This window comes from Aotus nancymaae, unplaced genomic scaffold (assembly GCF_030222135.1).
Source record: "Aotus nancymaae isolate 86718 unplaced genomic scaffold, 86718_ANA_hifiasm-v0.15.2.pri h1tg000006l, whole genome shotgun sequence".
Classification (NCBI taxonomy): Eukaryota; Metazoa; Chordata; class Mammalia; order Primates; family Aotidae; genus Aotus; species Aotus nancymaae.
Window position 1 is genome coordinate 51,786,678 of NW_026988417.1, and position 12,865 is coordinate 51,799,542.

The following is a 12,865-nucleotide window of genomic DNA, read 5'->3' on the forward strand; positions in this document are numbered from 1 at the left end:
ATAGGTAAAAACATACCATAAGAAAAAATAAGTTCTAATGTTCAATAGCAGAGTAGGATGACTAGAGCCAACAACAATGTGTTGTCTATTTCAGAATAGCTAAAAGAAATGATCCCAACACATAGAAATGATAAGTTCTCAAGGTGATGGACACCACAAACACCCTTAATCATTATACAGTCTATGCATGTAACAAAATATCACATATGTACCCCATAAATAGGTACAAATATCTGTATCAATTAAAAGAAACCAGGGGTTTATTTAAGCTTTCATAATCTCAATAGAAGTTACAATGAAACAGGCTAAAAACTGGTAATATTTTAAAAATTGGGGGAAAGAGATGGCAAAAGAAGTGTAACAATGTTTAGGTAGCTACCTTTTAAATCTATGCCTTCATTAAAAAATTAAGAAATCCATGGCTTCACAATGAAAACAGAACTACTTCTCAACATCATGAGTTGAATAATGATGTTTAAAATGTTACTTCAGTTGTCACCATCTGCTTTGCCTTTGGGAAAGACATATATAAATATATATAAAATAGAACTAGATATAGACATATGAAATATATCTATATTTTATAGAGATATACAAAATTTCTAGTTCTATTTTATATATATATGATTTTTATATGTATAAAATTTTATTGTTCTAGAAAAAAAGTTTGTTATATTATTACCTGTTCTCCAAAGTGAGTAAAGCAGAGTAAATTCCCATCTACACAGCCAATACAAATATACTGTGAGCAACATCGTGGGGAAGAGAAGAGTGGTTTTCCACAGGAATGTTTCCAAATAACATTCCCAGTAGCCTGTCACAGGAAAAAGCAATTCACAGCATTTTACATCATCCTACTAATCAGATACCCTTTATAAAACAAACTTACACATCTCCAGTGGTAGAGCTAAAATATCAGAAAACGCTATATTGGTATGTGGACATTATAAATGAAGCTTGTATACACAGATAAAATTAATCAATGCTATTTATGAGAACTAGGAAAAAGGCTTAGTAAAACAAGCAAAGAAATAACTAGCACCTAAGACATATCCCTATGATGGACATAAAGTTCTTAATATGATGAAAAACATTCTGTCAATTTAAAAAGTAGAGAAAAGATATATAGAGGAGCTGGGCATGGTGACTCACACCTATAATCCCAGCACTTCAGGAGGCTGAGGTGGGCAGATCACAAGGTCAGGAGTTCAAAACTAGCCTGACCAACATGGTGAAACCCCATCTCTACTAAAAATACAAAAATTAGCTGGGAGTGGTGGTACATGCCTGTAATCCCAGCTACTTAGGAGGCTGAGGCAGGAGAATCGCTTGAACCCGGGAGGCAGAAGTTGCAGTGAGCTGAGATTGTACCACTGCACTCCAGCCTGGATGACAGAGTGAGACTCCATCTCAAAAAAAAAAAAAAAAACCATACAGGAACTTAAATTTTCTTATCTTTCTAGATTTCATGTCAATCATTTTTAATGAATTCTAGTTTGGTGTATGTGGACCACTATAATTAACTGAAAACTATTCAAACTCTCAGAGCTCAAAGGAAAAATTTTTAAAATTTAAAGAAAAGATAGGAAATAAAATCAATGTGTATTATTTTATGCCTACAGGATTTACAGCCAGTAAAAGTCCTCCCAATGTAGCACAATACAAATGATGTGGAATCAGGTTCAAACACGGAGAGGAAAAGACAGTTCCTCCACATTTTGACTTCCAAACACAATTCTTTCTCTGCAAATAAGAAAATAAATTAATTTGGTTTTGCTGATGGTTAACAAATCCATATATTCAACCCTTCATGATACTGTATCTGTTAATATGTTTTTATCTTTAGTTTAAAACACATGCCTATTGTGAAAAATCAGCTTAGTATAAAGAAGACAAAGGACACCACCCAGAGACAACCAAGGTTAATATTTTAGCATTTTCTCATTTGATCTTTTTGGCATATGGGGGTGTGTGTGTGTCTGTTCATATACATCTGAGAATATGTGTGTGTGTGTGTATATTTATACACACACACACACATATGATTTAATATAGTTGAGATCATTCTGAATATACAACTTGGTATCATGTTTTGCTCATTGATTCTGTAAAATGATTTAAATATAATTTTAATGCATAGTATCCCACATGAACATAATTTCTCTCTCTACCTTACTGAACATTTTTTTGGAATTTCTTGGTATTATAAACAACTTAGAAATTGGCATCTTATTGCATATATTTGACTTGTGTTTCTGATTATTTTGCCAGGATTTCTAAAAAAAGAATTTTATTGGATCAAAGTATATAATATTGTTACCTATGGTCAAATCGTTTTCATTAGAGGCCTCACCAGTTACAACTTCTTACCACTCTCATCAGCATTTAATGTTATGACAAATATGTTTTCTAATCTAATACCATTTGTTTCTCTATCTCATAGATTTTAATTTTCATTCCTTTGATTATTAAATTTATGAAATATTTATATACATTTACTAGCCGTCTCTTCTTTGGGGTCCTGTGTATTTATGTCCCTTGTTTATTTTTCTATCTATCTGGGTCTTTATATTTGTCTTATTAATTTTATATTTGATCTTAATTTTCTTTATACTTATAAATGAATTTCTGCTTTTTTTACATTTATTTCAAAATTTTACCCAGCTTAATTTCATAATTCTTTTTTTTTTTTTTTTTTTTGAGACTGAGTTTCGCTCTTGTTACCCAGGCTGGAGTGCAATGGCGTGATCTCGGCTCACCGCAACCTCCGCCTCCTGGGTCCACACAATTCTCCTGCCTCAGCCTCCTGAGTAGCTGGGATTACAGGCACACGCCACCATGCCCAGCTAATTTTTTGTATTTTTAGTAGAGACGGGGTTTCACCATGTTGACCAGGATGGTCTCGATTTCTTGACCTTGTGATCCACCCACCTCAGCCTCCCAAAGTGCTGGGATTACAGGCGTGAGCCACTGCACCCGGCCTAATTTCATAATTCTTATATAACATTTTAATTTTTATGTAATCAGATCTTAAAATATCTTGTTATCTTCCCTTGTGATTTTATTTCTGTTGTCAAGATGATAATCCTAAATTCTTTGCATTCCAAAACTCTGAGTAGCACACTTATTTGTGGTAAATTTGGTAATGAAGTTAAAAAGGTCTTAAGATATTAAGACTTAATTAATGCTTTATTCTTCCCAGACCACAATGATAAGCTTGGGAAATAGTTAATACCTATTCCAAGACTTAACTGTACCTGACAGTTACTCACTCTTCTTCTAAGTATTAGAAATTTAATGCTTCTATGCTTATGGTATTAAGACTAATAAGGTGAATTTTTTTTTTTTTTTGGAGACAGAGTCTCTGCCACCCAGGCCGGAGTACAGTGTCACGATCTTGGCTCACTGTAACCTCCGCCTCCCAGGTTCAAGCAGCCCTCCCACCTCAGCCTCCTGAGTAGCTACCATTACAGGCGTGTAACATCATGCCCAGCTAATTTGAGGTGAATTCTTACATAAATATCTAAAGCATATGCATGCTGGTCATGAGATCCAATGTAAATGAGTCCTGTGGTTGGATCCATGGTTGGCGAGCTTTTGACAGCATCTCCAGTAGTAAACATCCAGTATTTTTCTCCACTATTACTTTTCAGAACATAAACTAATCCATTATAACAGCCTGCAGAGAAATAAAACATAAAACATTTGATATAGACATATTACTGGAAAATAATTCTTTAGCCTAAATCATGCAATTTATATTCAGTCCTCCTCTATACATAGGCTCTATGATCAGCTCATCTGGCTTACATTTTAGCAATGTAAAGCAGGAACTGAATAGTAATCACTTGTGTAAAATACCTATTTAGTAGGTGTATCATCTTTTAAAAGCACTTCACTAATTTTTTTACATCTTTTTAAAAAGTGCTTCACTATTTTTGACACATCTGTATTCAGATTTCATCATGACTATCACTGGGCAAATTACGCAGTGTTGCTAAGCCCCAAATTATTCAACTGCAGAATGTGGATTCACCTATTTCCAGGGTCATTGTGACAATTCAGATGATGTGAATAAATGCCCAGTGCACAAAAGGTGTTTAAGAAGTGCTAACATTAATAGTCAATGTTCATTGAGCATTTACTATGTGTCAGGTGTTATTCTAAATATGGTACATCTATTAATTCATTTAATCCTCACAGTGAAGTAAGTACTATTATAACCACATTTTTTACATGGCAAAATTGAAGCACAGAGAGACTAAATTACTAGGGAAAAATTACACAGCTCATATGTGGCAGAACCAAGATTTCAATCTAAGAAGTTAAGCTCTAGAGCCTGTGCTCTTAACAAGTAAACTGCTTTTCCCAAATTGCTGCTATGGATGAGACGACAGGGCAGGAGTCCTTGACTTTGTTGTAGCCAAAATAACGTAGCTGGAAATAGAGCTGGTTCAAATCTCCAAAGTGAAGGTCACTCAAGTTCCCTGGAGATCATGATAATCAGAAGTAGACTTTGGGGACAGCTATTTAGGGCAGTTTCATTGATGCCTACTCTCTAGATGGCTATGCCTATGACCACTGCCACTCACTTGAGGCCCAATTCCCACTGTACTTTTTTATGCTTTTTTTTCCTGGCAGTTATCACTTAGTAGCAACAGAGTAGTGGCCAGCTCAGAGATGACAAAGAGAAATGTCCTACATAGCAGAGCACCCCAGAACTCAGCTGGGTAAAGATTTCTGTCAATTCAGTTTAATTCCAAAAGAAAATACAGAAGAGTATCTTTTTGACCTTGAATTAGGCACAGATTGCTAAGATATGATACCAAAAAAGCATGACCTATTAAAAAAAAAATAAATTGGACTTCATCAAAATAAAGAACTCCTCTTCAAAAGACACTATGTTATTATTCTAAGAGAATAAAAAGCTCCAGACTGAGAGAAAACATGCAAACTACATGCAGAAATTCTATCTCCATAAACATTACAAACATTAGCCAGGTGTGGTGGTACATGTCTGTAGTCCCAGCTACTCCAGGGGCTGAGGTGGGAGAATCACCTGAGCCCGGGAGTTCAAGGGTGTAGTGACCCATGTTCACGCCACTACACTCCAGCCTGGGTGAAAGAGCAAAACCCTGTCTCAAAAAAAAAAAAAAATGCTCAACATCACTGGTCACTATGTAAAGGCAAATTAAAACCACAATAAAATACCACTCATGATTATTTCAATGGCTGTAACAAAAAAAAGTTAAAGCTAACAATACCAAGAACTAGCAAGAATGTGGTGCAACTGGACCTTTCACACATTGATGGTGGAAATGCAAAAACGGTTTAGTCACTTTGGGAAACAATTTGGCAGTTTCTTATCATTCAGGTGTATAACTGAAAGTATCCTGTAGTATAATTTTCAAAATGCTGTTGTTAAAGGGGTGAGACGCCACCCACTACCTGTAGAAGTCTGGCCTGCAGACCCTGACTCAACCACAGATGAATGAATGCACTCTCACACCATTACAGTGATGCAAGTGGGCTAGGGATGGCCGTTGGCTGCTTTCAGAGGGCAAAATGCAACCAATTGACCAATACCCTCTGTCCATCCACACATTTATTCCATCCAGATTTTACAACAGAGGTTCTAAGTTAACACACTTGTGGATAATTAACATGGTTAAGAGTGGTTATACGAATGATAAAAGCTGTAGGTGCCAGGCCCAGAGTGAACACTATTAACAGGTAATTCCCCTTTGATCTCCCACAGAGAGGGCTATTCAGTACAAAGTTTACATGAGTAAACAGACTGGAGATAAAGTGATGCAGGGTAAGCAGACTTAAACTGGGAAGGCCTTTGATTCTCTCTATCTCTTTCCTATGCTAATGTTAATGAGGCAGCTACCTTCAACCTGCCTCAGTAAAACCTTTGGCCTTCCAAAAAGTTTGAGACTAATCTATAACTTTTCCTAATACATCTTTAATATTTTGCCAACCACCCCGACTGAATATCAACAAAGGGGAAGAAGGGAAGAATCAAATTCAGATTCAGGTAGACTGCTGCTAGGATAGCATAAGTAGGGAAAGCTATTCGTAAGCCTTTAGTCTGAAAAGCTTTGATGAAGATTCCATGAGCATGTAAAATGAGACCTAACATATTTGGCAGAGCAAAAAGAGAGTTGTAGTCAGGGGGAGATATTATAACCAGGACCCCCATATTCCTAATAAAGTAAAAGTCACCTATACCTTAATAAAACTCAGCAGCAGGTAGTAGCTAACACTTAGTGAGCATTTATGAAAAAATGCTCGCCGGACACAGTGGCTCATGCCTGTAATCTCAGTACTTTGGGAGGCTGAGGTGGGCAGATCGCTTGAGCCCAGGAGTTTGAGGCCAGCCTGGGCAACATCCAGAAACTCTAACTCTACAGAAAAATTCAAACATAAGCCAGGTGTGGTGGCACATCCTTAGCAATGCACCAATGGATTCATAAACAATTATCTCATTTAATCCTCCCAAAAGCTTGATAAAGATTCTGGTGGTTCTAAAATATGTCCATGAATTCTTTGATGCACTTCCTTTCAAGAGGTGGAGCCTGGTTCTCTTCCCCTTGAGTGTGGTTTGAACTTATACACTTTTTAATTTTTTGAGACAGAGTCCTTCTCTGTTTTCCCAGGCCAGAGTGCAGTAGCACAATCACCACTAACAGCAGCTTCAACCTACTGGGCTCTAGTGATCCTCCCACCTTAGTCTTCTGAGTAGCTGGGACTACAGGCATGTACTACCATGCCTGGATGATGTTTGTATTTTTTGTAGAGACAGAGTTTTTGCATGTTGCCCAGGCTGGTCTTGAACTCCTGGGCTCAAGCAATCTATCCGCGTCGGCCTGTCAAAGTGTTGATATTACAGGTGTGAACCACCACACCCAGCCGAGTTACACACTTCTAATTAACAGAAGAAAACAAAAATGATGGTGTGGAATTTGGAAGTCTAGGTCATAAAAGGTACTCTCTTCCTCCTTACTTGCTCTCTCCTGGATGACTCACTCTAAGGAATGTTTGCTGCCATGTTGTCAGGGCAGACAAGCAGCCTAGAGAAGGCTCACGTGGCAAGAATTGAAGCTTCCTGCCAAGAACCAGCAAAGAACTGAGGCTTTCTGCTAATAGTGATGCAAATGAGCTATCTTGGCAGATTTTCCAGCCCAAATCAAGCTTTCAGATGGCTATAGCCACGTGAAAGCCCCGAGCAGAACTGCCAGCTAAGCTGCTAGTAAACTGCTGACCCATAGAAACTCTGAGACAATAAATTTGTGTTGTTCTAGGTTGTTGAGTTTTGGGGTATTTGTGATGCAGCAACAGATTTATGATTCCTTTTTACCCACAAGGAAAGTGAAGTTCTAAGAGGTTCAATAACTTGCTAAAGGTCACAGAGCCTGTAACAGCTATAGAACTAGGTTCAAATCCAGGGACTCTCGACCCCAAGGCCCACATTGTTAATCAGCACATGATTAACATACCTTTTGACAGCAACCAAACCCATCATACATAGATTTTTAAAAAAATTTAACTTGAACCTATGAAGATTATTGTATGGTAATTCAATTTAACTCCACAAACCTCAAATTCAAAAACTTACCCACCACAATAAAGTTTCCACACTTAGATACACAGGCTGAGGATTCAATTCGATCTCCCAAACTCTGTTCCCATTTCATCTTCCCAGAGTAAAAGTCAACTGCCTTCATTTTATGAGAATGGGAACCAATGTACACAGTTGTAGATGACTCATCAAAAGCAGGTATTACAACCAGCGGTGAAGCATCTACGCATTTGCCTGTGTCTGACCTCCACCTCATACGTAACTCCATTTTCTGAGTCCCTATGGCAGGTTTCCCCTCTTCAGGAACTTTTGCAAAACAGGACGGATCTTTTGACTTCCCAATAAGAACTGGAGAATTTAGGCCTTTTAAATTTTGAGTGTTGGTCTGTGAAACTGAATCAGAAGGATAGGCTGAAGAGCAATGTCCTAACTTTGGTAAAAACCTAGTAGTATTCAGAGACAAAATTTGACTCCCTCTGCTCAGTGCAACGAAAGCATTAATCTCGTTGTGGCAACTTAAAGTCATGATGGCTTTCTGATGTAAAGATGTTCCACTGGCTTCCTCTTGATTAATGTTGCTGAGTTTCCTTTTTGTGGCACAACTCTTCCTGAATGTCACATCTTCATCTGGAAACACTGTTTGAAGGATGTGATTATAAATCTCTAAAATGGAACTGCTGAGAATCATTTCCAGAAGCCCAGGTACTGATGTCCCAACAAGTTTTTCAATCTCACTGAGGAGCCGCATGGACTTTAGTGAATCTCCACCACTATTTAAGAATCGTGACTCATCAGGAACCTTCAGAAGATCTTCTGGGAGATTCAGAGTAGACTACAGAGGAGAGAAGAGAGAAATATGGTGAGGTAAAGGTCTAAAACCAAAAGACTTCAACATTTACAGGTAATATATAGAGATGAGAGTAAATACATTAATAATTAGAAATATAAGCCAGGTGTGGTGCCTCACACCTGTAATCCCAGCACTTTGGGAGGCCGAGGCAGGCAGATCACCTGAGGTCGGGAGTTCGAGACCATCCCGGGTAACATGGTGAAACCCCAACTCCACTAAAAACACAAAAATTAGCTGGGCATAGTGGTAGGTGCCTGTAATCTCAGCTATTCGGAAGGTTGAGGCAGGAGAATTGCTTGAACCGGGTGGGCGGAGGTTGCAGTGAGCCAAGACTGCGCCACTGCACTCTGGCCTGGGTGACAGAGTGAAACTCCATCTCAAAAATAATAATAATAATAACAATTAGAAATAAAAAATAAATACTTTTAATAAAAATAAAGTTTTAAATTGTTTTATTTATGTTAAAGGAGATCACTGTGCTACCAATTTTGTCACAAATTCATCTAACAGTACAAAAGATACATCCCTTTACAGCAGTTTTCTTACCCATAAAATTGGGACAAAAACATTTGATTTATAAGTATAAAGCCCACAAGATACCAACAGCCAATATTTCTATAATATGGGAATAATTTATCTTTGGCTGCTTCATATAAATCAAAATTACTTTCCAATAATCTAAAAATGAAGTAGATGAGACTTTTATCTTAGATAACCTCTATTTTTAGACAAGGTTACACAATTACATCCTCCTTTTAGAACCCTCTAGAAAAGAAATATCTACATTTTATTTAAGAAAAATTATTAACTTATTGAGATATATATGTATTTTTAAAATTCTATCTAAAAGAACTTTGAGTTCTTTTAGAATAATGACATAAGCCCTAAGTATAACAAACAACACACTGTGCTATAGCAAGATTTGGCTATTTTCGCAGCTCTGACAAGAGTGTTACTACATTCCACCGATTCTCTTAGAGAACAGTTATGTCAAAACAGGTTTTGTCTACTTATACCTTTTATGACTACTTCACTTTCAATACATTTCTTTGTGGGGAACTTAATCTAATCTTACAGTAGAGAACCTAACCTTCATTTTAATACAAATTGGATAAATGAAGCTATACTACCTAACATCTGGATAGCAGCAACATTGTCAGAAAATTTTATGTAACTTGTTAGGGTATCATTCCTTGAAGACATAAAATAACTTCTTTATAATAATAATTTTGTAACTTAAAAATTGTACCTTCCACAAATACTGTAATTCGTCCCAAAGGTCCTCTTTCCCACTGAGCTTGTTCTCAGACTTCAAGTTTACATAGTTTAAATATATCTTGTTTAACTCAGAAACATCAATTTTGCCTTAATATAGAAAAGAAATAACAAATGTTTTAAAATAACATTTTAAAATTCACTCAAAGCCTTTATATCTTCATTAGCCATATACATTTTTCTTTGTACAACACAGAAATCATGTAAATAGTTTGTTGTCGACAATCAGTTCTAAAAAGTAGTTTGATGCTACCAAGACTGTAGAGAGAAACAGGTAAGAAGAAGGCCAGGCATAGTGACTCACTCCTATAATTCCAACACTTTGGGAGGCTAGGTGTTTAAGACCAGCCTGGGCAATATAGCAAGATCCTGTCTCTACAGAACATTTAAAAATTGCCCTGTAGTCCTAGCTACTCGGGATGCTAAGATGAGAGGATCACTTGAACCAGGCAGTTGAGGCTGCAGCAGTGAGCCCTGATTGCACCATTGCACTCCAGCTTGGGTAAAGAAGTGAGAACCTGTCTCAAAAAAAAAAAAAAAAGGAGCTAATATTTATCCAATTTATCTCAATTTCAAGAGTTAAAGAAATAGTTCCATTAAATGAGCGACCACTGCATTTTAAAGTGTATAGTATATAAAAATGAAATTGGGAAGGCAATATAATATGGTGACTAAGATTATACATTTTTAAGTCAAATGGTCCTAGACAGACAAAACAGACAATAATAAAATTAAAATTAAAAAGTCCCAGATCGGATATCAGTTCTATCACTGCAATAGGTTAACTGTATGTGTCAATGTGGGTGGGCCACAGGGTGCCCGGATTGAACATTTTTCTGGGTGGGTCTGTGAGGGTGCTTCTGGATGAGATTAGTATATGAATCTAACTAAGGTCTCAGTAAAGTAGATTGGGCATCATCCAATCTGTTGAGGGCCAAAACAGAAAAAAGGCAGAGAAAGAAAGAATTTGCACCCTTTTTCTTTTTTTTGAGACAGGGTCTCACTCTGTTGCCCAGGCTGGAGTGCAGTGACGCAACCTCAGCTTATTGCAACCTCTCCCTCCCGGGTTCCAGTGATCCTCCCATCTCAGCCTCCCAAGTAGCTGGGACTACAGGCATGCACCACCATGCTCAGCTACTTTTTTTGTATTTTTAGTAGACAGGGTTTCACCATTTTGGCCAGGCTGGTCTCAAACTCACAACATCAAGTGATCCCCCACCTTGGCCTCCCAAAGTGCTGGGATTACAGGCATGAGTCACTGCGCCTGGCCTGCACCCTTTTTCTTGCGTCACTGTTTAAGCTAGGACATCTCATCTCCTCCTGTCCTCAAAGCAGGATTTACATCATCAGCTCCCCTGATTCTCAGGCCTTAGGACTCAGACTGAATATACCACTGACTTTCCTAAGTCTCTAGCTTGTCAAAGGCAGATTATTAGACTTCTTAGCTTCCATAACTGCATGGGTCAATTCCTGACAATAAATCTTTTGTATATCTATACATTGGTTCTGTTTCTCTGGAGAACCCTGACTACTATACTAATATAATCACTAACTAGCAAAATTATTTTTGGAAAATTACTTAACCTCTTTTTTATTTTTTTTTTGAGATGGGGATCTTGCTAAGTTGCCAAGGCTGGAGTACAGTGGTTATTTACAGGTACAAATATAGCACACTGTACCCTCAAACTCTGGCCTCAAGCAATCCTCCACTTTAGCTTCCCGGCTGAAACTGCAGGCGCTCACCACCATGCCCCACCTAATTACTTAATCTCTTTAAGCCCTATTTTCCTCATCTGTATATAGGAATAATATCACCTATCCACAGGGTTTTCTGAAAATAAAGTGAACTAATTATATAAAGCATTCAAAAGAGGGTCTATCACAATAAATACTAGTACCATTTATAAAAATAATAAAGATTTATGTGACCATTAAGCTAGTTATGAATACAATAAGTATTATTTGGCACTGAAACATATCTGCTTTAAATTACCGTGGGATGTAAATGGTAGAGTATCAATCAATACGAGCTCATCCGGGATTGCATGACTTGGAAGATGTTTCTGCAGTTCTTTAAAGATGTAATCTTTTACTAAAGCATCTTTAGATACCATGAAGAGAATTAATTTTTCCTGATTATACCATGTAACTGCACAAGACTCCACTTGCTGAAGCTCTTCAGCAACCTATAAGAGAGATTATCCCAATTTGCCAATGAGGATATTTACAAACAAGCTTCCTAAAAGCTTACTTTTTTATGTCTGAAATCACAACAGTTGGATTAAGTTTTGGAATATACTGGAGATTTTTTAAAAATTATTTTTTACTGTTACTATTACTTGCACATAGGGTTCACAATATTTTTCAAAATAATAGGTCCTAAAGCAAAATAAGCCAGTTCAATTTCACAAATATCAAAATACAAGTTGTCACTTATTTAAAGTATAACTATCTCTTCATGCTGGGGATAAGGGGCACACTGAATTATTAATACCTTTTATTGTAATTTAACACTAACACAAAAATGACAGGTATAAATAATACAGACCCCTGGCACAGAAAATTGGTGGTGGCTGCTTCTAATACCTACATATATGAATAGATACTTAATATTTAAATAGTTTTACCTGTTGTACAAGTTCAATGTTAAGACGTTTGCCATGACGTTTGATCTGACTATCCTTTCGTCCCAGAAAAAATATCTCTCCATCTTTCACAGTCACAAAGTCTCCTGTGGCTCGCATTGTGCCAAGTGGTACTGTCACTTCATCGTCAAGAAAACACACTCTGTTTCTGCCACCTTCCCAAGATATAAACACAATGTCATAAAAATCCAAGGGAAATATATTAAAAACCATCAAATCAACAACATCTCCCAAAGTTCAGTGACTAAACTTCAAAATTTAAATATTAAAAGGAGGCTCATTTTAAAATGTTATCTGATAAAATCAGACATAAAAAGTTCAGTAAATAAGCAAAGAGATAAAATGAAATGCATTTCTTAAAATTTATGGAATTAAAAAATTCTTAGACTACTGATTAAATTTTGCTTATAAATATAAATATGAAGGTCCAAGTTACAGTTTCTAAATTACCTTTATTAGTGTATTACAAATTATCTGAAATAATTATTGTAACTTATTTGATATTTCATG

General features: G+C 36.8%; 1 protein-coding gene across 5 annotated transcripts in view; it reads right to left on the reverse strand.

The window, feature by feature from the left end:
• AASDH (aminoadipate-semialdehyde dehydrogenase) overlaps positions 1–12,865 on the reverse strand; it is a 44,449-nt gene that overhangs the window by 5,684 nt on the left and 25,900 nt on the right. For 4 of the 5 annotated variants that reach the window (XM_021670340.2, XM_021670338.2, XM_021670337.2 and 1 more), the window contains 7 exons: positions 12,338–12,510; positions 11,704–11,896; positions 9,685–9,800; positions 7,622–8,417; positions 3,516–3,679; positions 1,621–1,743; positions 683–814 (listed from right to left, as the gene is read on the reverse strand). In XM_021670340.2, the coding sequence (XP_021526015.1) occupies positions 683–814; positions 1,621–1,743; positions 3,516–3,679; positions 7,622–8,417; positions 9,685–9,800; positions 11,704–11,896; positions 12,338–12,454 (1,641 nt within the window). In that variant the 5' untranslated portion in view covers positions 12,455–12,510. The remainder of the gene's footprint in view (positions 1–682; positions 815–1,620; positions 1,744–3,515; positions 3,680–7,621; positions 8,418–9,684; positions 9,801–11,703; positions 11,897–12,337; positions 12,511–12,865) is intronic. The other variant, XM_012441060.3, reaches the window with a different exon arrangement.